Here is a 27,045-nt window from a genome sequence, read left to right on the forward strand (position 1 = left end):
ATGGTACAGCCACTCTGGAAGACAGTCTGGTGGTTTCTTAGAAAAGGTATAGAGTTACCCTTCGATTCAGCAATTGCACTTCTCAGTATATACGCAGAAGATCTGAAAGCAGTGACACGAACAGATATCTGCATGCCAATGTTCATAGCAGCGTTATTCACAATTGCCAAGAAATGGAAACAACCCAAATGTCCTTCAACAGATGAGTGGATAAATAAAATGTGTTATATACACACAATGGAATACTATGCAGCAGTAAGAAGGAACGATGTCATGAAACATATGACAACATGGATGAACCTTGAAGACATAATGCTGAGCAAAATAAGCCAGGCACAAAAAGAGAAATATTGTATGTTACCACTAATGTGAACACTGTGAAAAATGTAAATAAATGGTTTATATTGTAGAACGTAGGATACCTAGCAATAGACAGCAAATATTGAAGGGGGGACGATAATCTAATAAGAACAGATAAGTTATGGAGGGTAAACTTAATGTTTTGGGAATGGTCAGGAATGACTATGGTTTGTTAATTTCTGGGGGGTATGATAGGAACAAGTTTGCAGAAATGTAGTCATTTTAGGTTGTTTTTCTTAATTCCTTTGTTGGGTTATAGTCTATTTTCTTGGGATAGGGTAGGAACATGTTGAAAGCAATGTAACTATTTTCAGTTATTTGTTTTTGTTTTGTTTGAAATGTGTTTTTTTATTGTTTGTTTTTTAATTTTTTTGATAAAGTTTAAAAAACAATGAATGAGTGTGAAAAAAGTGAACAATGGGGGGAATGGAATGTTTTGCATGTTCTTTTTTATTCTAATTTTTATTTTTTGGAGTAATGAAAATGTTCAGACATTGATTATGGTGATCAATGCACAAATATGAACAACTGACTGTGCCCATTGAAGGACTGTATGTTGTGTGAATACATCTCAATAAAATTGCATTTAAAAAAGACAGTAATTAAAGATGACTCCAAGGGTTTTGGAGGAATTACAAAAATGAGTTAGACATAGATCTTGCCACAACTGAGCTTACAACAGAGGGGAGACAAGACAGGTATACAAGTAGCTATACTGCATAGGAGAAAGCACTGTGCTCCACAACAGAGGCACAAATTCAAGTGCCAAAAGAATTCAGAGGTGGGAGAAGAGATAATCTTTAGCCAAGGGAATTAAAGAAGGCTTTGTGTAGGGACAGTCTTCTCATCTAGGCAGATTTGTTCATCTTGAACGAATTAATGGAAGATAGGAAAGCTTGGGATGGGTGAGTAGTTCTTTTTTGTTGGAAGATAAGGTAGTGTACTGGTTTGAATGTATTATGTCCCCCTAATGCCATTATCTTTGATGCAATCTTGTGGGGCAGACATTTTAGTGCTGATTAGATTGGAATTCTTTGAGTGTTTCCATGGAATGTGCCCCACCCAACTGTAGGTGATAACTCTGATGAGATATTTCCTTGGAGGCGTGGCCCCACCCATTCAGGGTGGGCCTTGATCAGTGGAGCCATATAAATGAGCTGACTCAAAGAGAAGGAACTCAGTGCAGCTGTGAGTGACGTTTTGAAGAGGAGCTATAGCCAAGAGGGACATCTTCAAGAAAGCACAGGAACTGCAGATGAGAGAGTTTGAAGGCGGCCATTGAAAGCAGACTCTTGCTCCAGAGAAGCTAAGAGAGGACAAGTACCCCAAGTACAACTAAGAGTGACATTTTTGAGGAACTGCAGCCTAGAGAGGAACATCCTGGGAGAAAGCCATTTTGAAACCAGAACTTTGGAGCAGACGCCAGCCACGTGCCTTCCCAGCTAACAGAGACTTTCCGGACGCCATTGGCCATCCTCCAGTGAAGGTACCCGATTGTTGATGCATTACCTTGGACACTTTATGGCCTTAAGACTGTAACTGTGTATCCAAATAAACCCCCTTTTATAAAAGCCAATCCGTCTCTGGTGTTTTGCATTTCGGCAGCATTAGCAAATTAGAACAGGTAGGGTGCCCAAGGGGAGCATGAACGTGAAGATGAGGAGTTTTAACATTATCCTGGAAGCAGAAGTATTGACGAGTTTAACTCAGATGGCCTTGTGCAGGCTGAATTGGGGGTACCAGTCTAGGGACAGAGAAGTCAATTAGGAGAATGGGTAATGGTTAGACACATCTGCAATCAGATAGATATGGGTTTTAAATCATTGTGCCAGCTTCTGCACATACTAGCAGTGTGACCTTGGGCAAGTCACTCAATTTCTCCAAGCCTCAGTTTTCTCATTTGTAAAATGCGGGTGATGATAGTTATACTTCATAAGATTGCTGTGAGTAAATGAGATAAATACGTGCATGCAATTACTATTACCGTAATTAGTCAGACTTGAGATTATCAGGGCTGTGACAGTGGGAGAGGATAAGAAGGAATAATATCAGCTGTAGAAAAAACCTAAAAACCAAAAAGAAAATTCTTCTTCCAAGTGTGCTTTTAATGGAGGGCAGCATCATTTGAGAATGCAGGTGATACTTAAGATCTTTCCCTTAAAATTAAATATTCTGTTTCAGAACTGATTATCTCAATACACTAGCCTGTTAGAGAGCCCGAGTTCTTTAAAGAACAATTCATATGTAGGTCTGACAATCCTACAGCATATTTGAAATAAATCCAGGGAATGATCAGCATATTATGTACTCACACTTCCTTTGCTTCCCCTCTTCTGCTTTCTTATTTCCCTGTTCATTTTCCGTTCACCTCTCAAACCCACACCCCCCCCCTCCAGCCCCCTCCTCTCTCAGTGCCTCCCTTTCTTATTCTTCTCATCCTTTCCGTCTTGGAAACAAATTCTATTCTAATAGCAGTTCTCTCTTTTATTAACTGCGTGATAATGGGATAGTTATCCTCTCTGGGCCTCAGTTTCTTCTGTAAAATGGTTTTAATAAGAGAGTGCCCACCTCAGAAGTTTGTCAAAATTACAACAAAGAACATGTATATAGTGTTACGGTGCCCGCAAGTTAAAGTACGAGACAGCCAAACAGAATTTAAAGAGCCTTTTATTAGCCAGCTAGCAGGCGGCTGCTGTCTCTCACTCCACGCAGGGAGTTCAGCAGGCCGCCCCCACCTGTGTGTGCTGGTGCCTTATATAGGCAGAAACCGTATCCTAGAAACGCAAGCAAGCAAGCTATTCTAACAGAAGCAGAGTTGGCAGTTTAGCTCTTGATCACAAAAAACAATTACACAAAGAGTTTCACTTGGAACTGGAGCAGTTATTGATCATAAAAAACAATTTCACAAAGAGTTTCACTTGGAGCTGGAGCAGCTATTGATCATAAAAGGGTTACAAAAAGTTTCACTTGGACCTGGAGCAGTTATTGTTAAAAGGGTTACGCTTGGCTGATGCGTGCAACCACAGCTTTGCCTCCCCTAAACAGTAAAGTTTTGCTTCCTTTAACTGGTACAGGCCCAGTCTCACTCCCCCCTCCCCATGGCCTAATGCCGTTTACACAACACTGTTGCTTTTCAGATGTTTTAGGATTAAGGGAAAGGGACCCCACTTCATTCCCCACTGGTTTTTAGGGAGAATCAAATCATTGTTTCTTCTGAGGACAGGTGATGATATTGAGACTGCAAAACCATGAGTTTTACGCTTTGAATGCGTCGCTGGACGAACTGAATTAAACACCTTATAACACAAGGACCTATGATCAGGGCTAATATGAGAAGGATCAAGGGTCCAGCAACTGCTGACACTAGGGTAGTTAACCATGGGGACCAAGAAAATAAATTTTCAAACCAGTTTGCCTCCTTTTTCCTTTGCTCTTCCCTATCTTGTAGTCTTTTTCGGAGTTGGCTCAAACTTCCTTTAATTACACCTGAGTGGTTAGTATAGAAGCAACACGCTTCGCCTAGGGCTACACAGAGCCCTCCCTGCTTCAGGAATAGAAGGTCAAGCCCCCTTCGGTTTTGGAGCACTACTTCAGCTAAAGAATTTAGGGACTCTTCAAATTTAGTGACACTCTCCTCCAGGGTTTTTAGATCTTGATCAATCTGGGTGCTAAGACTTTTGAAGTTTTGGTTTCCTGTGACTAGTGCCGTGGTTCCTACTGCGGTTGCTCCGGCTACACCAATCCCGAAAAGCACTGGCACTAATATGGGCACTGCTCACTTGACCCGTTCTAAGTTAGTTAATCCAAGGTGTTCCCTACCCCCTTCCCCAGAATAGTAGTATACCTGGGGGAGGACATGGGCGAGAATGCATAGCCCTGGGGCTCCTGGTCGCATGAGAGCCGGGGGGTATAAGCACGGAGTTAGCCCTGTGGTGCAGGCAAACCATGTTCCCTTGGGTGCTACTAAGTAATATTCATGATGCTTTGCAGAGTTGTTGCCAAAGGTAGTCTTTGAGGCACAAGAGTTAACATAAGGGGATATTGACAAAGGGAATTGGGGGGATAGAAAACATGTTCCTTGTCCTTGAAAGTCACCTAAAGTAAGCTTAGGGGTAGTGCCCCAGGGACAATAGTGTGAGTTTTGGTGATCATCTGACAGGGAAATATTTCAGATATCATCTTCAGCTGTTCCTATATGTCTGTTAGCTCCTAGACCTGCATAGTAGGGTGGTTCGGGGTTTAGACATAACCAGCAGTCTTTAGTTAAGTTGGGGGAAGTCTGATTTAGGAACTTGAACATAAGTTTAAGTGTATGGAGTACAGACTTTTGGCGGAAGCTCAGAGGTGAAGGAAGGGGGGTTGCCTTAGGTGGTAAGGGACGGCTCATGGTATTGGAAAGAGTTGCTATGGGTGTTTCGATTGCAATGGGAACCAGGGGGCCTATTGGATTTAGAGGCTTTGGGATTGCTTTTTTTTGAATAGTAAATAGCACTCCAGGATCATATCCTGTTACATATAGGCGCAATCCCCACGTCTTTCCTCCTAACCACTGGGAGTCCTCCCAAAACTGCTGTGGTTCAAAGGTAACAGGGTTACAATCTCCAATTACACAGTTCTTAGTAGGAGCTCCCGGCCGTTTATCCCTCGTGACCCTTAACAGACGGTCTACATTTTTCCATGGGGCTATGGTTTCACAACCCCAACTGTAACAGAAGTAATCGCCCTCTCCCCCACACGCTGAGGCACCTTCCTGCGGACAGATATAATGTTGGCTATGCCACAGCCCTTGTTCCTGGGGTAATGCACCACAGCCATAAGCTTTCACCCCTACTCTTCCCCCTCTTGCCCTCAGTGGCGAATTCCAGGTTCTCCCAAAGAGTTTACATAGGTCAAAAACAAATTTAGGGCTGCCAGGAGTGCTAATTTGGCTAACTATTGTTCCATCAATGGTGCGAGTTAACTGCCATGTATAATTAGTGGCTTGATGAGGGTTTTCGGCAGTTAGTACAGTTACTAGAGTTAGCATAATGGCGTACGTCGCCGCAGCCGCAGTTTTAAGGGATCTGATGTTTTCTGTACAACCCATTCCGCGTTCTGGTCGGAGTCTGCCCTCTTAATTTGTGAGTGATGTATCCAAAATCTTTTACCTGCGACTTTCACGGCAGTCGGTGTGCTTAGAATCACCTGATAAGGTCCAGCCCAGCGTGCTTCGAGGGAGGAGGGGTGTCTTTTCTTGATCCACACCAAGTCCCCAGGTTCAGCAGTAGGGGTTTCTTCTTCCACGGCGTCAGGTTTTGAGTGGTGGTTGCGGACGGTGTGGTGGATGCTTTTGGAGTTGCAGTGTAAAGCCTGTAGGGACTTGAGAAGTTCAGAGTTAGACAGGGAGGCAAGCTGCTCCTCCCCTAACTTGGAGAGGAGCGGGGGTGGCCTGCCAAACATGGCTTCATATGGAGTAATACCTTTTACATAAGGGGTGCACCTAGCTTTGAGCAAGGCAAACGGAAGGAGGCTCACCCAGTTTCTGCCAGTCTCTAGTTTAAGTTTGGTGAGGGTTTCCTTAAGTGTCCGATTCATCCTTTCTACCTGCCCTGAGCTTTGCGGTCTATAGATGCAGTGTAGTTTCCATTCGATTCCTAATGCTTTTACCAAATTCTGGGTAACTTGGGCTATAAAAGCCAGACCATTGTCAGACCCCATTGTTACCGGTAGGCCAAACCGAGGGATAATTTCAGCTAATAATTTTTTAGCTACTACCTGGGCTGACTCTGACCGAGTTGGGTAGGCCTCAACCCATCCTGAGAAGGTGTCCACCAGCACAAGTAAGTACTTGTATCCTCCTGGTCCAGGAGGCAGTTCCGTGAAGTCTATTTCCCATTGCTCTCCTGGGAGCTGACCTCTTAGGCGGTGACCTGGGGTAGCAGGGGTACTTACATGACTTGGGTTGACTTGAGCGCAGACGTGGCATCTTCTGCTTACCTCTTTTGCTACCTGAAAAAGCTTAGGTATGTAAAAGTCAGTTCTTAGCAATTCAGCTAATTTTGTCCCCCCTAAGTGTGTACTCTGATGTGTTTGTAAAATTAAGTCTCTTCCCAGTGCTTCTGGTAGGAGGATTCTAGAGTCGGGGAGAACTTTCCACCCTTTTGAATCATCTCTAGCTTGGAGCACTTGACTTAGATGAATGTCAGAGTCTGAGTAAGTTGGGGCAGTTTTTAGTACCCGGGGTGGTAGGAGGGGCAAGACTTGAAGGGGCCCCACTGGTTTTAGGGCCGCTTCTTTGGCCATCTGGTCGGCGAAAGCATTTCCCTTTGCTTCGGGCGTATTTGAGGTTTGATGTCCTTTGCAGTGGATTATGGCTACTGCTCTAGGAAGCCAAAGGGCTGTTAAAAGCTCTAGTATTTCTGAGGCATTTTTAATGTCCTTTCCCCCGCTGGTTAGGAGGCCACATTCTTGATAGATGGCCCCATGCACGTGTGCAGTGGTGAATGCATATCGGCTGTCTGTATAGATGTTCACCGCTTTTTCCTTGGCCCATCGGAGAGCTTGGGTGAGAGCTATTAGCTCAGCTTTTTGTGCAGATGTCCCATGGTTTAGGGCTTGGGCCCATATTACCTTAGAGGCCGTCACTACTGCTGCTCCCGCGACTCGAGTCCCGTCTTGAATGAAACTGCTCCCGTCAGTATAGAGAGTTTCGTCTGGGTCCTGGAGCGGCAGATCGGTCAGGTCCTCACGCAGATTGGTGGTTGCTGCTAAGGTTTCAACACAGTCATGAATAGGTTGGCTGGGATTATTTTCTGGCAGCAAAGTAGCTGGGTTTAAAGCTGAGGTTTGAAGAAACTTTATTCTGAATGGGTCAAGGAGAAGAACTTGGTATTGAGTAATTCTTGCATTAGAGAGCCACCTGTCTGGGGGGCTTTTGAGGAGGGTTTCGACTGCGTGGGGGGCGATGATTTGCAATTCTTGCCCAAAGGTGAGTTTAGAGGCTTCTTTAACTAGCAAGGCGGTGGCTGCAATGGCCCGGAGGCAGTTAGGCCAACCTGCCGCAACCAGATCGAGGCGTTTTGACAGATAAGCCACTACCCGTTTCCATGGCCCTAAGCGCTGTGTTAACACTCCCTTTGCTGCCCCTTGTGCCTCAGCTACATGCAGCTGGAATGGTTTTCTGAGATCTGGGAGTGCTAAGGCTGGGGCTTGGGTAAGTGCCTTTTTTAGAGCCTGGAAAGCTCCCTCCTCCTTGTCAGTCCAAGTTAGTTCTATGTCCTTTCCCCCGGTGCTAGCATAAAGGGGGCGGGCTATTTCAGCAAACCCAAGGATCCACAGCCGGCAATATCCGACCGCTCCTAAAAATTCCCGGACTTGCCGTTTCGTTCGGGGCGTCGGAATTTGGAGGATGGCTTGGATGCGTTTGTTAGACAGTGCTCTCTTTCCTTCAGTTATATTGTACCCAAGATAAGAGACTTGGGGAAGGCATAGCTGTGCTTTCTTTGCTGATACCCGGTATTCTAGCTGCCCAAGAGCTTTTAATAATTCTTTTGTAGACTTCTGGCACTCCTCGGGGGATTTTGCTGCAAGGAGGATGTCATCTACATATTGGAGGACAGTAACCTCGGGGTGTCTTTCCCGGAATTCTAGTAAGTCCCGGCTAAGGGCTTCATCAAAGAGAGTAGGAGAGTTTTTAAAACCTTGGGGCAGCCTAGTCCGGGTTAATTGTACCGAATCCCCTACTTCGGGGTCTGTCCACTCAAAGGCAAAAAGAGGCTGGCTGACCGGAGCCAGGGGTAGTGAAAAGAAGGCATCCTTTAAATCTAGTACAGTGTACACTTTCCGATCGGGAGGAAGCAAGCTAAGCAGGGTATATGGGTTAGGGACCGTTGGGTGGATCGTCTCAACCCTCTCGTTGACCTCTCGTAGGTCTTGTACTGGCCTGAAGTCCTAGGTCCCCGGTTTCTGGACAGGTAGGAGCGGGGTGTTCCAAGGGGACTTGCAGGGTACAAGGATCCCCGCTTCCCTTAGTCTCTTAATGTGGACAGCTATTCCTTTTTTAGCTCGGTAACTCATTGGATATTGTCGAATCCGGACAGGTGTGGCATGACTTAGAAGCTGGACAACTATTGGGGGCTGGTGGCCAGCCAGTCCCAGGAGATTGGTTTCTGCCCATACTTCTGGAATTTCTTTCTGCCACTTTATGAGGAGCTCAGTCTCTTGTTTATGCGCATCTTCCCCAGTTAGGAGGAGGTACTCTTCAGACAGGGGGCAGGTAATTAAGATGGAACTCGGCTGTCTAGGAAAGTTTACTTCCGGCCTTTCGTCTTGGAAGGAAATGGTTGCTCTTAGCTTGTGGAGCAAGTCACGGCCAACTAGAGGGTAAGGGCACTCAGGCATAACTAAGAAGGAGTGAGTAACGGTTCCTTCCCCTAAGTTACTTATCCGGGCCTGTGTCCATGGATAGGACTTGATTCCTCCAGTGGCCCCTTGAATTGGGATCCGTTTTTGCGATAGAGGGCCTTCTGCTTCCTGGAGCACAGAAAAAGTTGCCCCAGTGTCCACTAAAAAGTCAATGTCTCGGCTCCCTACTTTAAGAGTGACCCTGGGCTCCTGGGGGCTAAGGGCGGAGCCCCGGCCCCGTCAGTCTTCCTTCTCTAGAAGGACCTTTGACGGTCCTCGACAAGATTTTCTCGGGCACTCATTTTTCCAGTGCCCCTGCTCCTTACAGAAAGCACATTGGTTTTGGCCTAGAGAGGGTCCTTTTCGCCCCCCTCTCCTGCCGGACAATTTATTTCCTCCCCCTGGCTTTTCTCCAAACTTCTGACCTCCTCCTCGGTTTTTATTCCGCGTCTGGTCCTCACTCATGGCAAGTAGGACTTTTGCCATTTTTTTGTTTAAGTCTTCTGAACTTTCCCTATTATTGAAGACTCGTTGCGCAACCTCCACCAACTCGCTCAGTACCTTTCCCTCAAAGCCTTCTAACTTCTGTAACTTTTTCCTTATATCTGGGGCTGACTGGGCGACGATGGCAATATTAATTGCCCGCCTGTTCTCTGGCGCCTCCGGATCTATAGGGGTATATAACCGGTAAGCCTCCTGGAGGCGCTCTAGAAAAGCAGCGGGGGACTCGGTGGCCCCTGAGTCACCTCCGTTACCTTGGACATATTTGTAGGCCTCCACGCTGCTGCTCGGAGAGCCCCCATTAGAGTCTGGCGGTACCGTTCGAGAGCCTCCTTACCTTGACCAGTGTTAGGGTCCCACCGGGGTCGGGTGAAGGGAAAAACAGCCTCAAGGCGGTCTACTTCTGTGGTTGGCAGACCGTCTGGCCCGACTAGTTTCCGTCCCTGGGCACGGATCCTCTCTCTCTCCTCTGACGTGAAAAGGGTCTGCAGAAGTTGTTGACAGTCATCCCATGTGGGCTGATGAGTAAAGAAAACGGACTCTAACAGAGAGATTAGTCCTTGGGGGTTTTGAGAGAAAGAAGGGTTTTGATTCTTCCAGTTGTACAGGTCACTGGTGGAAAAAGGAACATAAACCATAAAGGGCTTTGGGTCTTCAGGGGGGCCCTGAATAACTTGCCTCAGGGGTAACTGGGCAGGGACAAAAACCTGGCCATGTGATCCATACGAACTTCTGGAACGGGTATGGGGGGGGGCTGGAGAGAGTTGTAGTGGAATCTGGAGTGGGAACAAGGGGTTCCTCCATTCTTGAGGTAGAGAGCCCCTCCGTTCTTGAGGTAGAGGGCCCCGAGCTTGAAGCAATGGGTCCCGGGCTGAGAACAGAGGGTTCTGGACTAGGAGGAGAGGGCCTTGGGCTGGGGGCAGAAGGCCCTGAGCTAGGGGGAAGGGCAGGGGGCCCTGCGGAATAAGGTGGGGGCCGTGTTAAGGGGGGACTATCCTGTGGAGGGTCGAGGACCGGGGGCCTTTTGGGTGGCTCCTTTAGAACGAGCACATCTCGCTCTTTGGACGGTTTAGGTGGTGAGCAATTTTTAAGCCATGTGGGGTGGTCAGTGAGGACGTCGATCCAGGTTTCAATGTAGGGAATCTGATCCAGATGTCCTGGTTTCCCACAAATGACTTTTTGAACCTGAAAGGCAATCGGCAAGTTTAGAGTGCCCTCTGGTGGCCAGTTAGAGTCTAGAAAAGTTGGCCATTCGAGCTCACAAAGGGCCCGAAGGGTTCCTGGGTTGACCGTAGCCCCCGACCCTGCAGCTCGTCGGAGGAAGTCCTGAAAATTTTTCAAGAAACACTGCAACAGAGAGCAAGCGGAAGCAGACTGAGACTGACCCATTGCGGGACTAACGGTTGACAAAACAGAAACAGAACAGAAGACACTAACAACAAAACACAAAACAGAGACTAACCAAAACCTGAACCTGATGCCACCGGCCACCGTCGTGGTCCGAGGCCGGGTCTCGGAGTTATGGCTGCATCCAGCCCTCCTAAAGACCCTAAAGGGGTACCCCACCAGACCAGATTAGAGATCTCTTACCGTTGTGGGCCCACGTCCAGATGGCTCCAGAGGCGGATTTTTGAATTTCAAGGCTTGACCACTCGGTTCTCCGCCGGAGCTGAGGAACGTCTCTCAGCGCGAGCCCCCTGGGGGAGGGCCGGTAGTCAGACCTTTGTCTCGACCGATGAGCCTCAGCAAACGCTGAGATATCTCGCTGGGGCCTCCAAATGTTACGGTGCCCGTGAGTTAAAGTACGAGACAGCCAAACAGAATTTAAAGAGCCTTTTATTAGCCAGCTAGCAGGCGGCTGCTGTCTCTCACTCCACGCAGGGAGTTCAGCAGGCCGCCCCCACCTGTGTGTGCTGGTGCCTTATATAGGCAGAAACCGTATCCTAGAAACGCAAGCAAGCAAGCTATTCTAACAGAAGCAGAGTTGGCAGTTTAGCTCTTGATCACAAAAAACAATTACACAAAGAGTTTCACTTGGAACTGGAGCAGTTATTGATCATAAAAAACAATTTCACAAAAACAATTTCACAAAGAGTTTCACTTGGAGCTGGAGCAGCTATTGATCATAAAAGGGTTACAAAAAGTTTCACTTGGACCTGGAGCAGTTATTGTTAAAAGGGTTACGCTTGGCTGATGCGTGCAACCACAGCTTTGCCTCCCCTAAACAGTAAAGTTTTGCTTCCTTTAACTGGTACAGGCCCAGTCTCACTCCCCCCTCCCCATGGCCTAATGCCGTTTACACAACACTGTTGCTTTTCAGATGTTTTAGGATTAAGGGAAAGGGACCCCACTTCAATAGCACAGCATCCGGTCTACAGTAAGAATTCGAGATGTTCGCTCCCTTCTCCCTCTTCTTTTTCCATTACCTTATTTCTATTAGCCTACTCCTCAACCCCAGAACCTAGCAGGTAAAAACCGTGGGAAAAAAAACATCCTGGAGCGTAAAGGAGGAAACGCTTAAGCTAGGGGGCGGGCACCGCGCGGTATCCAACGCGCATGTGCGCCCGCTCTCTCAGGTTCGTTTTCCCAGCCGGGGTCGGGTCGGGGGGTGACAGGGAGATTTTTTTTTTCTGGCTGCCCTTACGGCTCAGGAAAGTGGCGGGACCGTGTTGGCGCCCCGGGTGGACACGGCGCTAATCAAGGGACGTCCGGCCCGAGGTGGTAAGTTGGAAAATGGCGGAGGGGGAAGAGGAGGAGCTTTGCAGGGCGAGAGGCTGACCTCCCACGGAGGGGGGATAGGTGGGAGGGTAGGAAGGACTGACTGCCGGGGCCCTGTGGGCGCGGCCCAGACCATGAGACCGATGGACCACGCCCGGTGTCTCTTTGAAGCCCTGACGTGGACGCACTTGGGGCTCCCTGACTCGGGGTTCTTCCGGGGGATGGGCGTGTTAATGGATGCGGGTGAGGGAGACGAAGAGACTTCCGTTTCCTTCTCCTAAGCCCAGGCCCAGGCCCAGGCCCAGGCCCGGCCGCAGAGCGGAATTGGCATTTCCAGATTGGGTCTGGTGGTGCACCTCCTCCGGGACCCTTCCCTCAGGACCTGCCTCGCCGGGCACTGCGGGCGTTCGAGGCCGTTGCTCCAGGAGGGGTGAGTATTGCCCTTGCGGGCTTCCCCCTTCTCCCCTCCCCTCGCCCTCCCTTCCCCCTACATTCTCATCCTCTCCCCTCCTCTCCCCTTCCGTGGGCCCCTGCGGGGGAGGGCGGGAAAGCTGCGCCCACGGCTCCTGGCCCTGGCTCCCGGGACTGGCCAAAGGAAGGCGAATGTGGATGGCTTCAGGCCCGCGCGGCGCTGCCCCGAACCCCGTTACCCCTAAGGACTAATGCCTTGAAGAACTTTTTTTAACGATCAAAGGGATTTCCCCCATGCCCCCCGACCTGATGCCTGTGGCTTGTGTGGAGCAGAGTGGAATGTGTCTGGCAAGGGCATGTGAAACAGAAAGAATAGGGGCCGAGAGCTTCCGGGAGGGGAAATTAGCTAGTAATTTTTTCCAACCTTTGCTGCCCAAGTCACCTCCCCAGCATATTCTGTGAGTAAAACGAAATGTCAATATAACTTCAGTTTCATTTTATCTCTATAATACACATAATTGGTTTCTTTGCGGGGGGGGGGATGTGGTTATTGCTGAAACTAAGCAACGGTTCCTCCCACCTCCAAAAAAAAAAAAAAGAAAGAAAAGAAAAATCAATCAAAGCTTTGTAAAAACCTATCAGATTTTAATAATCTACTACTTTACCTTCAAATACAGTTATATCACTAGTTCAGTCACAACTACACCTTGATAGTTAAGGACTCAGAGAGATTTACTTTTGTAAGACTAGAGGTTGCTATAGTGTTTCTTTCTCTTTTTTTCTTAATAACATTTGTTGAAACCAGTTCAAAAGAACACTGTTACAGACAGCCATCTTAGAATTATAACATTTTAGAGTTGGAAGGGATTAGCCCAAACCTGTTATGTTTTTACAAAAGGAGAATCCAAGGCGATTTCACAGCTTGCCCTTAGGCTCTTCTCTATTTAGATTAGAACTCAGATTTCTGGCTCTTTACCTACAGCTCTTTCTGTGCAACTGCTCCACATAGCCTCCAAGCAAGAAAATTAAATATATTCACTTCAGTACACATTTCTTTTTTTTCCCCACTTTCATCGTATTCATTTGTTTTTTTGTTGCTGTTTTATATTGTTTAAAAAAATTTTACAAACACTTCCCCACTCCCTCCCTTCCTTACCCCCCCAGTAGCCTCCAATCTGCTATCTCTGCAAATTTGCTCTTTCTAGTCATCTCTTATAAATAATATCATATGATTTTTGTCCTTATGTGTCTTGCATATTTCATTGAGCATAATGTTTTCAAGGTATTTCCATGTTGCCACGTCTCAACTTCATTTTTTTTTTCCTATGGCCAAATAATATTTCATTGTATGTATGTACCAGATTTTGTTTATCCATTCATTTATTGATGGACATTTGGGTTGTTTCCAGCTTTTTGGCTATTTTAAATAATGCTGTTTTCACTCTGGCTGTATAGCAGAATTGGGATTGCTGGGTTAAATGATAAGTCTACAGTTAGCTTTTTTGAGTAACTGCCATATTGCTTTCTATAGTAGCTATACCATTTTACATTCCCACCAACAATGCACTAGGGTTCCAGTTTCTCTGCATTCTCTAAAAGTTATGTTCCTTCTTTAAAATAATAGCTGTCCTTGTCGGTTTGAAGTGGTATCTCATTTTGATTTTGATTTGTATTTCCCTGATGGCTAATGACGTTGCACATCTTTTCCTGTGTTTATTGGCCATTTGTATATCTTCTTTAGAGAAATGTTTATAGAAGTTCTTTGCCCATATTTTAGTTGATTTGTCTTTTTGTTGTTAAGTTATAGGAGAACTTGATGTATTCTAAATATTTAACCCTTATTGGATATACAGTTTGAAACTGTTTTCTCACATTTTGTGGGCTGTCTTTTCCCTTTTTTGATAATTTCCTTTGATGCACAAAAGTTTTTAATTTTGATGAAGTCAAATGTATCTATTGTTTCTTTTGTTGCCCATACTTTTGGTGTCATATCAAAGACTCCATTGCTGAATCCCAGGTCATGAAGACTTGCCCTTATGTTATATTCTAAGAGTTTTATAATTTTAGCTCTTATATTTAGGTTCTTGATCCATTTTCAGTACTTTTGAATATAGTGTGAGTTACAGGTCTAACTTTATTCTTCCACATGTGGAGATCCAGTTTTCCCAACACCATTTGTTGAAGAAACTATTCTTTCCCCCACTGCATGTACTTAGCATCCTTGTAAAAAAATCAGTTGGCCACAGATGGGTGAGTATTTCTGGATTTTGAATTCTGTTCTGTACCTCAACCTAGATACTTTGAATTGTTTTGTCTTCGAGTTCGCTAATCCTTTCTTCTGCCTCCTCCAATATGCTATTGAAGCTCTCTATTAAATAACTTTTTGAGTTCCAGAATTCCCATTTTGCTCTTATTTGTAATTTCTATATCTTTATTTAAAGTCTCATTTTGTTCACATGTTTTCCACTTCAGTACACATTTCTGAAGAGTATACTTCCTGGTGCCAGTGACTGCTGAGCTCTAGCTCTAGCAGTTATTATTTTCAAGTCAGTCTTAAGTCTGTGCATGAGATTTTTTCCCTCAATCATTCAAGAAATGGCAACAGTTTAGGTTAAAAAGATTTTATACACAAATACACACATACACAAACACGTATACATGTATTTGTTCAGATAATTTCTTGAAGGATACACAAACAAATGTTAACAGTAGTTGCTTATGGAGGATGGGGAGGAATGGGAGATTTGCATTGCACTTCTCATGTGGCCTAATGTACTGTTTTAATTTCTTACCATTATCAAGTATTAATTTTATAATTAAAATCAAGTTTTAAAGTTTATACACACATAGATATATCAACATAAATAATATATATCAATGGCATGTGTGTATATATATATATATATATATATGTATATTTATATGTTTGTGTGTATCAGTAGTTTGTATTGTAAAATCCAGTGTGGCTTATGTTTACCCAAATGGCAAGGCAGGCTTGATTATTATGCTCATGTTACTCCTTTGGTTTTCTACCTATTGCTCCTGATGGAAGAAGGTAAAAAAAATTTGTTACTAGACTTTATTTGGTTTTAGGAAATGTGGTAAGTTTCTTGATCAAACAATGTAGCACAAACTGTAACATATTCAAAAAATCAAATTAGAATATTTATAGATAAGAATCATTTAAAAATTAGACTGGAAAAGTCCCTGGTGATTACTAGTTCAGCTCTCTTGTTTTTACAAGTAAGTTAAGACCCAAAGGAGAGAAAGTGAACTGCCCAAGGTTATATATCTGATTATTAGCAGAGCTTGGGCTCTTGTTTAGGCCCCAGTCTAGTGCCCTTTGTACTATACCTCTAATTTTATGGCTTTCTATTGCATTAGATGACTCCAACTAGGCTGACAAAGTAATGCTGAATAAAGGTCAGTCAGGCCCATTTGAGTAGGTAAGAATTATTATAATTAATGTACCAGTTAATTTGAATAGTGCTTGAAATATTTTAGTAGCATAAATAGTCCCCTTACATTTGGTTGTAAACATTATTTAGTAAATCCTTTGTTTATATTGTAAATACTTAAGACCACAAATGTAAAATGAGATTTTACTGTTTTTGTTTGGTCAAATGTTTAAGTCTTCTAGCTAGTGGTAGCCGGGAAGAAAGCATTACAGCTTACAAAATAAACATTTATGGAACACATATTGTGTGCTGGACATTGTACTAAGTGTTAGTGTTCCAAAGAAGAATAAGGCAAAATAGATGCCCCTGTTCTTTGGAGGCTGGGAGATTATAAGGAACTGTCAATCCTCAATTTTTATCTTTGTGATGTAATCTGGGGTAATAGTATTAAAAATTTAATCTGTTAGCACTGTTTAAGGACATTGTGTGAGTAGATATAAGAGACAAAAGCAGTAGTGGTAAAATAAAAAGAAATTAATATTGAATTGAAGAAATATCATTTTTGTGTCTTGAAGGTTATGTGGTAGAGTGGAAAGAACCCTCTATTGGCTACCGCACAACTTGGGTTCTTGTCTTGGCATTGTTTCCAGTTAGCTGTGGGATGAAAGCAAGTCACTAAACCTCTCTGCCTCCATATTTCTTTTCTTTTTCATAACTTTCTTGATATATTTATATTATTGATTTCAAAACATGAAGAAGGGTATTTTGATTATTTTAAGTTATAAAAAATGTGCTTATTATAGAAAATAGAGAAAAAGAAATGCAGAATAGTATAAAACAGAGAGTAATCAACTATAAACCCCATTCCATTCTTGTGTATTACATTTTTTTTCATTTAGGAACATGTTGAACATAGATTGTTTTCAATCCTTTTTATCCCATTCAACATTCTGTATTGAACATTTCCTATTGCATGAAAAGTCTTTGAAAATATAGTTTTTATTTATCTCGAATATTATAGTATGTCTCAGTTTCTTCAGTAAAATAACAGATTTGGACTGGTTGATACCAAGGACTCAAAGCCCATTATAAATAGTTTTTTTTTAAATGATTACCTCGGATTTTTTTCAGACAAAAAAAAAATCCCATATAACAATCCCAAGTGTATTTGGAGTAAAATGTAAAATCTCAAATAAAGGGACAAGAAATTAAGAACAAGTTGGAGGTATAAACCTTAATAATGGATGGTGTTTTTGCTTTCTTTTCATTTATTTAAAAATTTCATGTGCTAAGTACTTGATTTTTAATTTGTTGGAGGTACAAGTGTATTATTATTATTACTGTATGAAAAGCTGGCCTGTTCTGTTTTCTAGGATGGGTACAGAATAGGTTGAAGAGGGAAGAACTTCTGGGTTTGAGATAGGACAGAGTAGAGAAAATTTGTGGAAGCTCAGAGGGTTTAAATGAGTTGGCCAAGGTCCATATAGCTATTATGTTTACAAAGGTAGAATTTTAATCCAGGTTTCTCTGATTCTAATACTCATGCTTTTCTTCCATTACATGCTGTATTTCAAAAGGTGAAGGTTTCTTTTTTTTTTATTCAATTTTATTGAGATATATTCACATACCATACATACCATGCAGTCATACAAAGTGTACAATCAGTTGTTCACAGTACCATTATATAGTTGTGCGTTCATTACCAAAATTAATTTTTGAACATTTTCATTACCGCACACACAAAATAATAAGAATAAAAATTAAAGTGAAAAATAACAATTAAAGTAAAAAAGAACATAGGGTGCCTTTTTTTTTGCCCCCATTTTTCTGCTCATCCATCCATACACTGGACAAAGGGGAATGTGGTCCATATGGCTTTCCCAGTCACATTGAGGTGAAGGTTTCTTAAACATGTATTTCTTGATGGAATTACTTTGGTCAAAATTGACGAATTTTGTCAAAATTAGCTTTGAATAAATTGAGGACCTAAGGCGAAAGATGTTGAGGACAGAAGATTATCAAGTAAACAAAGAGCCAGATAGAACATATAACTGATATATTTAGCCTCAAATTCTTACGTTAGACACAATAACTAATCAACAACTGTTTTGCTTGATTTCTCAGAATTTAGAAAGGCCTTTTTTAGATTATTTATAAAAGCTTGGAAGTTTTAATTCTTCCTTTTTCATCCAGTAAATTTCTTTATAACAAGTAGAAGAATTTGGCCAATGAATATTTCCCTGGCAACTACTTACTACATGCCAGTCACTGTCAATATATGATCTTAGAGCTCAGCTCAAAGTAGAAGGTGCTCAAGGTATGTTGGTTGGGTTATCTCAGCCTTAAAACATTTTTCAAAGTGCTACCTCAACATCTTAAGTCCATGTTGTAGGACATGGCATGTACTTTTATTATTATATTTTAAATTATGACATAGTTTTAGCTCTGCTATTTGATACATTTTGGGATTTGATTTTGGTATAATTTGATAATCCATATTAAGGATACATGTGATTCACCTTGTCATGATTTGCTTTTATAATGTATTTTCAAGGTTATGAGTTGTGGGGAAAAATGAGGTCTACTTGTCCAGACTGGGAATAGCTTGAATTCAGATGACCATACAGGTAGAACTGAGTGAGTTAAAACTGATTTCCTAAATTGGACAAAGCTGGTATCACTGTACATTCCCCAGTATCTGTAAATACTTATGTGGCTTAAATTTCTATACTTATTCCTGTAATAATTTTGTTAACTTCACAGACCTCTCCATATATATTGCTATGTGATTACCTTTCTGTGGCTCTAGCTAATTTTTCAAGCCTTGAAAAAGCAGAGAATTTAATGTTTTCTTCTGCTGATAATCGTTATAGTGATTTCCTTAGACCTATGTTGGTTGTGATCACTGGGTTTCATTTTTGACTGTCACTTACTGGCCGCATGATCTTTGATGAGTAACAACCAGTCAGAACCACAATATTCCCATATTTCGAATGGGGGCCATGATATGATTTGTAGGTTAAATTAGATACCACGTATGAAAAGATATGAATTGTAAAGCATGTTACATGTTTTAGCTATTATCAGAGGCAATATGGTGAAAGAAGAGAGATTGAGCTGTGGAATCACAAACCCATGTTTAAATTTTGACCTCCCCTTAAACAAAAAAGGGCATGTGTAAGAATACCTGCCTCAGCGCTGTTGTGAGAATAATATGTGGTGTCATGTAAAGGCACCTAGCCTGTGCCTTATGAAATAAGCTTTTGATAATGGTTATTTCCTTGTTTCCTAAGCAGTTAAATTATACTACATGAGTACCCTTGTTACTGTAACTGATTCTTAGCTCTGTGATACCCTGTTCAGTTGTCTTTCATCCTACATGAACTACTAGCTAACTAAGATTCTGGGAGGAAAACCAGTCAGTCCTTTGCTCTACTGGAACTAATCTAAGGGAGTAGAAATCATCTAATTAAAATACCTCAGGAAGCCCATGTGTTACAGGTCACATTGAATGTGGCTTATTAACCCAGTGGTATTGCACTAAAACTAACATTGACCACAGAGGAGCCTTGGACACATTTCGGAGTTTTAGATTTTCCTTCAGCTTTATCCAGGTCAGCTTTGAACATTATTTGTAGATATGTAATTGTTAATTGCCTTTTACATAAGTTGAATATATTTGAACTTTTACAGTTCTCGGGATTATTTTAAACACATAAAGAAACAAACAACAACAAAATCAAAGCTGCATAAGAGAGGAGAGGCAGGGCCTCTTAGAGGTATCTTAAGGTTTTATGTAAGTCATTTTTCAGATATTTCCACATTTTTTAATTTCAAGGATTGGGTAGCAAATAAGGTATTTTTTAGTTCTCAATTCAGCATGTTTTAGTAGATTAGAGAAAAAATTTACATGTAGCTAAAATGGGATGGCAGGAAAAGAAAATTAGTGTGTAGGTAGTGTTTGTAGATACTCATTAAATATGTTGTACTATTTTAATTTTGTTCAAAGTCACTTATTGTGGCACAGTTTCCTTTACTGTGGAATGTTTTCATTCAAACCCAGACGGAAGACCAGGCTACCAAAGATTTGAGTATAGGCAGCAGAGTGGCTTTAAGATATAGCTAAACATTTTCTACTGAGGAAAAAGAAAAGATGTTGGCTCTTACCAAGAGCTTGTTTCAGGACATGCTTGAAATCCCAGCATGATCATGGAAGAGAATTACTTAATTCTGAAAAACATCTAGGGTAGGTATTACCTGCTCCCCAAGTCATCCATTAAAAGAACTCCAGCATGGTACTTGTGGAGCCATCTAATTTAAAAGTATTGTGTCCTAATCACTCTGTCAGGGTAAGTTATCTGGTCAAGGATCAAATAGAATAAGTTCCAGTTCTGTGCCACTAATCAGCTCTGTGGTCTTAGTCAAATCATTTAACTTCCTTATGTCTTAGTTTCCTTGTCTGTAAAATAAGAGATTTCTACAGTCCTTTTCAGCACAAACATAGTCGAATTACAGTGAACAACTTTTCCTTGTGAGTGTCTACAAAATATAATGATTTCACCTTTCAGTATACTTGATTCTAAGATGTTCCTTTTGTTAAAAATTGTTTTAGGGGAGTTTTTTGCCAAAGATCAGGGAAGATTCCTTTCTTCTTGTTGGGCCCTGAATTAATTGACGATTTTTAAAAGTCAGTGAGTTCAGAACTCCAGAGATACACATCACTCAGATGCATTCTTCAACAAAGTTCTTTTATTTTCTATTCAAGCTAACAATAAGTAGTAATCAGGTATTAACTGTGTCTTAGCACTCTCTGCTGGTGATTTACTGCCACCTAAGCAGTGGACCAAAAGACATTTGTTCATGGCCAAGCATCATGGACATGACCTGATCACTGCTTTTATCTCTGAGAATTGACCCATATCACTCTTTTTATGCCTGATGATCTACAGTGTTGACATCAATGTACAATTTCTTCTTTCTCATATGGGTGACTCAGAGGCAGGTCTCTAACAGTAATATTACAAAGTAGCAAGCTGGCAAAAATTCTCAGGACATAGGCAAAAAGAATAAAGACCAAAGAACATATCCTTCCCTCTCCTTGTTGTAAGTTATAAAAATTATATTCTGTGAATGAAAAGCCAAATCTTGCAGTACCAGGCCCTGCTATTGTTTGTTGGGCCAATGTATTCATAAATGAGGGAAGCATTTTCATATGGCATATAGCCAAATAACACCTCTAGTCTGCTGGGCCAGATTGTACAAGGGTCCCCTTACTAACAAACAATCCAGTTGCTTTTTTCTTTGGATTAGAATCTGATATATTTGTTGGATAAAATTTAGAAAATTAAGGAAAGCACAAGAAGAAAATAAAATCAGTAATCCCATAGTAGTTAGAAAACCACAGTAGGATTTTGATGTGCAATTTGTCTCACATCCTGTATATCTATATTTTTTATAATTGGGATTATGCTGTACAATATTTTGTTTTGTTTGTTTTCTGGTGTGTTTTTATTCCAGCTTTGAGCATGAATTTTATTTTTTTTTATCTTCATTTTATTGAGATATATTCACATACCATGCAGTCATACAAAACAAATCGTACATTCAGTTGTTCACAGTACCATTACATAGTTGTACATTCATCACCTAAATCAATCCCTGATACCTTCATTAGCACACACACAAAAATAACAAGAATAATAATTAAAGTGAAAAAGAGCAATTGAAGTAAAAAAGAACACTGGGTACCTTTGTCTGTTTGTTTCCTTCCCCTATTTTTCTACTCATCCATCCATAAACTAGACAAAGTGGAGTGTGGTCCTTATGGCTTTCCCAATCCCATTGTCACCCCCTCATAAGCTACATTTTTATACAACTGTCTTCGAGATTCATGGGTTCTGGGTTGTAGTTTGATAGTTTCAGGTATCCACCACCAGCTACCCCAATTCTTTAGAACCTAAAAAGGGTTGTCTAAATTGTGCGTAAGAGTGCCCACCAGAGTGACCTCTCGGCTCCTTTTGGATTCTCTCTGCCACTGAAGCTTATTTCATTTCCTTTCACATCCCCCTTTTGGTCAAGAAGATGTTCTCCGTCCCACGATGCCAGGTCTACATTCCTCCCCGGGAGTCATATTCCATGTTGCCAGGGAGATTCACTCCCCTGGGTGTCTGATCCCACGTAGTGGGGAGGGCAGTGATTTCACCTTTCAAGTTGGCTTAGCTAGAGAGAGTGGGCCACATCTGAGCAACAAAGAGGCATTCGGGAGGAGGCTCTTAGGCACAATTATAGGGAGGCCTAGCCTCTCCTTGAGCATGAATTTTATATCGCTGGATAAGCTTTTTTTTTAAATTCAGTTTTATTGAGATATATTCACATACCATACAGTCATCCATGGTGTACAATCAACTGTTCACAGTACCATCACACAGCCGTGCACTCACCACCACCTCAATCTATCCTTGAACATTTTCCTTATACCAGAAAGAATCAGAACAAGAATAAAAAATAAAAATAAAAAAGAACACCCAAATCATCCCCCCGATCCCACCCTATTTTTCATTTAGTTTTTGTCCCCATTTATCTACTCATCCATCCATACACTGGATAAAGGGAGTGTGATCCACAAGGTTTTCACAATCACACTGTCACCCCTTGTAATCTACATTGTTATACAGTCATCTTCAAGAGTCAAGGCTACTGGGTTGGAGTTTGGTAGTATCAGGTATTTACTTCTAGCTATTCCAGTACAATAAAACCTAAAAAGTGTTATCTATATAGTGCGTAAGAATGTCCACCAGAGTGACCTCTCGACTCCATTTGAAATCTCTCAGCCACTGAAGCTTTATTTTGTTTCATTTCGTGTCCCCCTTTTGGTCAAAAAGATGTTCTCAATCCCATGATGCCAGGTCCAGATTCATCTCCGGGAGTCATATCCTGCATTGCCAGGGAGATTTATACCCCTGGGAGTCAGGTGCCACATAGGTGGGAGGGCAGTGACATCACCCCCTGAGGTGGCTTAGCTAGAGAGATAGGACCACATCTGAGCAACCAAGAGGCACTCAGGGGAGACTCTTAGGCACAATTATAAGCAGGTTTAGCCTCGCCTTTGCAGTAACAAGCATCATAGGGGCAAGCCCCAAGACAGAGGGCTCAGCATGTCTAGCCGTCAGTCCCCAGTGTTTGTGAGAATATCAGCAACAATCCATGTGAGGAAGTCCAACACCTCTGTATCCTCCCCCAGCTCCTCAGGGGGGCCCCAAATATATATTTGTATTCTCTGCCCAAATTACTTTGGGATGTGTTGCTATTTCACTCTAACCTATACAGACCTGCCATATCTCACTTCTATTCAAAGTTCCAAGTACAATATTATTTTGTGACTGGCTTTTTTTTTTTACAGTTCAATGATTTTATTTTAATTCAATTTTATTGAGATATATTCACATACCATGCAGTCATACAAAGCATACAATCGATTGTTCACAGTGCCATTATCTAGTTGTGTGTGTAACTAGCTTTTTTCACTTAATACTAACATCTTGAACATGTGGCCATGTCCTTAAGCATTCTGCAACCCAAGTTTTTAATGTTTGCTTGCTGTCCTAGATTACCGTAGTACTGTATTTATTTAACTATGAAGTAGTCCCCTTTTGTTGGACATTGAGTTTTTTGTTTTTGTAAATAACACTGCATTGAACATCTGTCTGTCTGTCTATCTATCTATCTATCTATATTTAAAACATCCCTGTTATTTCCTTATATATACAGTTTTGAAAACACCCTTGATCATTTCCTTAGGGTTAATGCTGAGAACTAGAATGTCTGGTTCAGTTCAAAAAAGTAACCACATATTTAAGACTTTTAGGACATATTCCAGATTACCTCCAGAAAAGATGTTCCAATTTTTATTTCCACCAGTGAGGGTGTCTATTATTTCATACCTTCTCCACTGCCGAGTTTTTGTTGTTGGTGATGATGGTGATCTTTTCCAAAAAGGACAAAAATGGTATCTCTTAAGTTGTTTATTTCTATAATTACTGATGAAATTGAACACTTTTGTATGTTTGTTGGCCATTAGTATTTCTCATTTGTAAATTTGCCTATTTTCTATTGAGCTGTTCATTTTTTTAAAATAGATTTATAAGTGCTTTCTAGTTTTTTCTTAAGACTATTAATAGCCAAGGTAGATTAAAAGGAGATGGTGATAAGACACAACTCTTGTTTGAGAACATTTATATTGGTGCTAAAAGCAAATAATGATATGAACTGAGATTTAGATAGGACATTCACTCCAACATTGTTTATAACAATAAAAAATTGATAGTTGTCTAAATGCCCAGCATTGAAGGTATCAAACTATATATAGAATATGTTAACATTTGTGTTTTAAAAAATGTTCATACATGTTTGTATATTCGTAGAACATCTCTGGAAGAATAAACAAGAAACTGATAAGAGTGCTTCTAGGAATCACTAGGAACGGAACTGGAGGTTTAAGGTACAAGGATAAAATGGATGCAACTTCCACTGTATACCTTTTTGTGCCTTTTGAATTGTTTGTTCATGTGTGTATTGTTTATTTTTTAAATATACGTTTAAGATGAATTCAGCACTACGGAATTGGTGAGGTTATGATCTAGATGGTGAGGTAATGATACATTCATACAGTCAGGTATCATTTAAATTCATATTCTAATCCAGATATTATGTAGAAAGAGGCTTATGATATATTATTAATTGGGGAAAAAAGTGTGCTACTTTAGGAACAAGACAAGGATGTCCCCGTTCACCATTCCTACTCGACATTGTACTGGAAAGTCCTAATTAGTGCAATAAAACAAGGAAATAAAAGGTATACTGTTTGGAAAGGGAGAAATAAAACTTTCTTTGTTTGCAAATGATATGATTATCTATGTGGAAAATCCCAAATAATAATAAAAATGCCTGGAACTAATAAGCAGTTACAGTGAGGGTGCAGGGTATAAGGTTAATATACAAAAGTCAATTGCTTTCCTATATACCAGCAATGAACAATTGGAATTTGAAGTTAAAAGCAAGTTACAAAATACTGTGAACAATATGTCCCCTTTAAAAAATATGTATAATGAGCCTATGCACATGCACACAGAAAAAATTCTTGAAGGATATCTACTAAAGTGTTCACAGCTTGTGTAGTAGGGTTCCTAACCCCACACCTTTTTAAAAGGAAAACAATTGTTTGTATTAAATATTGTGGTAGTATCCATCTTGAGATTTTTTTTTTCCTCTTGCTCTGATTTTAGAACAGTTTTAATCAGGGTTCTGAATAAGCATAAGAGGTATTCATCTATGTCATGTTTCTACAGTTTGGATTGTAGATGGTTTATTTTGAATAAAAGACTACTGATTAATGAGCACTGTAAATTGTCTTAAGTTTTGAACAGTTTTCAGTGAAATGGAATAATTGTGATCAGTAGTGAATTCTTTAGTAGCCTGACTGAGACCTGTGGTGCCCTTCAGGCAAAACCTTCTTTTGGGGAATACAGCCCCATAATTTTGTTGAAAAAAAGATGAGGGAATACCTTACTGTGTGTCCAACCTAAGGGAACTGTACCTGGAATTAATTATGATAAATAATTTGGCAAAGATTGAGGGTCTGTGCTCAAATTTAAGAATTACTATGACTAAGTTAAGTGTAGAACATGTAATTGATGATTCCCTTTGTTGATTCTTAGTATGCCTTCCAGCTGTTTACAGAACTGGGTTTCATGATTGTATTAGTTACAGTTCTCTAGGGAAACAATCAACAAGCGATATCTAAATAAAAGATTTTATAAAAGTGTCTCACGCAGCTGTGGGGATGCACGAGTGCAAATTCCATAGGGCAGGCAGCAAACTGGCAACTCCAATGAAGATGTTTGATGAACTCCTCAGGCAGCAAACTGGCAACTCCAATGAACTCCTCAGGAAACGCTTTGCTGGCTAGCCGAAGAGGAAGTGAAGGTCCTCGATCTGTCTTGCTTAAAAGTCTTCAACTGATTGGATTAAATCCAGCTGATGGCATTCTCTCATTGTGGAAGACACACCTTTCATTGATGTAATCAGTCACAGCTGCAGCCAATGACTGATGATTTAATAAACCAGCCTTCTGGTTTATTAACCTGCCACAAATGTCCTTGCGGTAACGGTTAGGCCAGTGCTTGCTTGACCAGACACCTGGACACCATCACCTGGCCAAGTTGACACATGAACCTAATCAATACAACGATCAAGTACATATTATATGTAACCGTGGTATTGATTAAGCTTATAGATTAGTGCCATTCAGTTATTTGAATGGGTCTAGTGGTTAATTTTAATGAAAGAACTTTTTATTTGACTGTCATTTATCTTAAAAATGTTTATTGACCATAACTTAAAGTTAAAAGACAGTATGCTTCATGGTGTGAAGAACTTCAGGATGTAAATGAACAGTTTGATTAAAAGTTGGATTTTTATGTAAATGTATCATAGTATAAAAAGCTGAATTTAAAAATTACGTCCTTTTTGTCACTTAAAAAATTAGCTTTTTATACTATGATGCATTTAAATAGATAGATTTCCTAGTTACTAAAACAAAGTGTACTTTGTCAATCAAAATGATATTTCTAAAGAAAAAAAAAGAAAAACAACAAAAATTCTGTTTCTAAACAGTGGACTATCTATGACTAATACGTCAAGATAATTAAAAGAGGGATTGACCTCCACTAGGTAAGGGAGAATTTCTGTTGCTTATTTGACAGGTATTTCTACCCTGGCTCCTCTGTAGGGAAACAAGGGGACTGGTAAGAAAAACTTGTAATTTTTCTGCAAATAATGAGCAAAGAGGGAATCCTAAGATAAATTTTAAATTATGGTGAGGTTTTTTTTGTTTACCACATATAAAATTTTTGTTACTTTGAAAATTTTTTGAATCCTGTATTATTTTTTTAATCATCATTTTATTGAGATATATTCACATACCACGCAGTCATACAAAACAAATCGTACTTTCGATTGTTTACAGTACCATTACATAGTTGTACATTCATCACCTAAATCAATCCCTGACACCTTCATTAGCACACACACAAAAATAACAAGAATAATAATTAGAGTGAAAAAGAGCAATTGAAGTAAAAAAGAACACTGGGTACCTTTGTCTGTTTGTTTCCTTCCCCTATTTTTCTACTCATCCATCCATAAACTAGACAAAGTGGAGTGTGGTCCTTATGGCTTTCCCAATCCCATTGTCACCCCTCATAAGCTACATTTTTAT

At 41.1% G+C, this 27,045-nt stretch overlaps 2 protein-coding genes across 4 annotated transcripts in view; one reads left to right on the forward strand and one right to left on the reverse strand.

The window, feature by feature from the left end:
- Nucleotides 1–3,450: 3,450 nt before the first annotated feature.
- On the reverse strand, nucleotides 3,451–11,128 carry LOC119523479 (protein NYNRIN-like). The gene is made up of 2 exons (XM_037822263.1): nucleotides 10,834–11,128; nucleotides 3,451–9,761 (listed from the first exon to the last, which is right to left on the reverse strand). Exon 2 carries the CDS (start codon nucleotides 6,640–6,642, stop codon nucleotides 5,380–5,382), a length of 1,263 nt encoding a protein of 420 aa, XP_037678191.1. The 5' UTR covers nucleotides 6,643–9,761; nucleotides 10,834–11,128; the 3' UTR covers nucleotides 3,451–5,379.
- A 670-nt stretch (nucleotides 11,129–11,798) lies between these two features.
- LOC119522766 (X-linked inhibitor of apoptosis) overlaps nucleotides 11,799–27,045 on the forward strand; it is a 65,260-nt gene continuing 50,013 nt past the window's right edge. The window contains exons 1-3 of one of the 3 annotated variants that reach the window (XM_037821391.1): nucleotides 11,799–11,964; nucleotides 12,244–12,391; nucleotides 24,191–24,267. Coding sequence is in view for 2 of the 3 variants with exons in the window: in XM_037821389.1 (XP_037677317.1) it covers nucleotides 12,199–12,391 (193 nt within the window). In the remaining variant the exon portion in view is untranslated. Of the gene's footprint in view, nucleotides 11,965–12,029; nucleotides 12,392–24,190; nucleotides 24,268–27,045 lie in introns of those variants that run through there. The other 2 variants (XM_037821389.1, XM_037821388.1) reach the window with 2 other exon arrangements.

Source organism: Choloepus didactylus, chromosome X (assembly GCF_015220235.1).
Source record: "Choloepus didactylus isolate mChoDid1 chromosome X, mChoDid1.pri, whole genome shotgun sequence".
Taxonomy (NCBI): Eukaryota; Metazoa; Chordata; class Mammalia; order Pilosa; family Megalonychidae; genus Choloepus; species Choloepus didactylus.

Excerpts from the sequence above, each read along its gene's own strand:
- LOC119523479 (XM_037822263.1), bottom strand. The coding sequence starts at position 6,642 with ATGGCCAAAGAAGCGGCCCTAAAACCAGTGGGGCCCCTTCAAGTCTTG.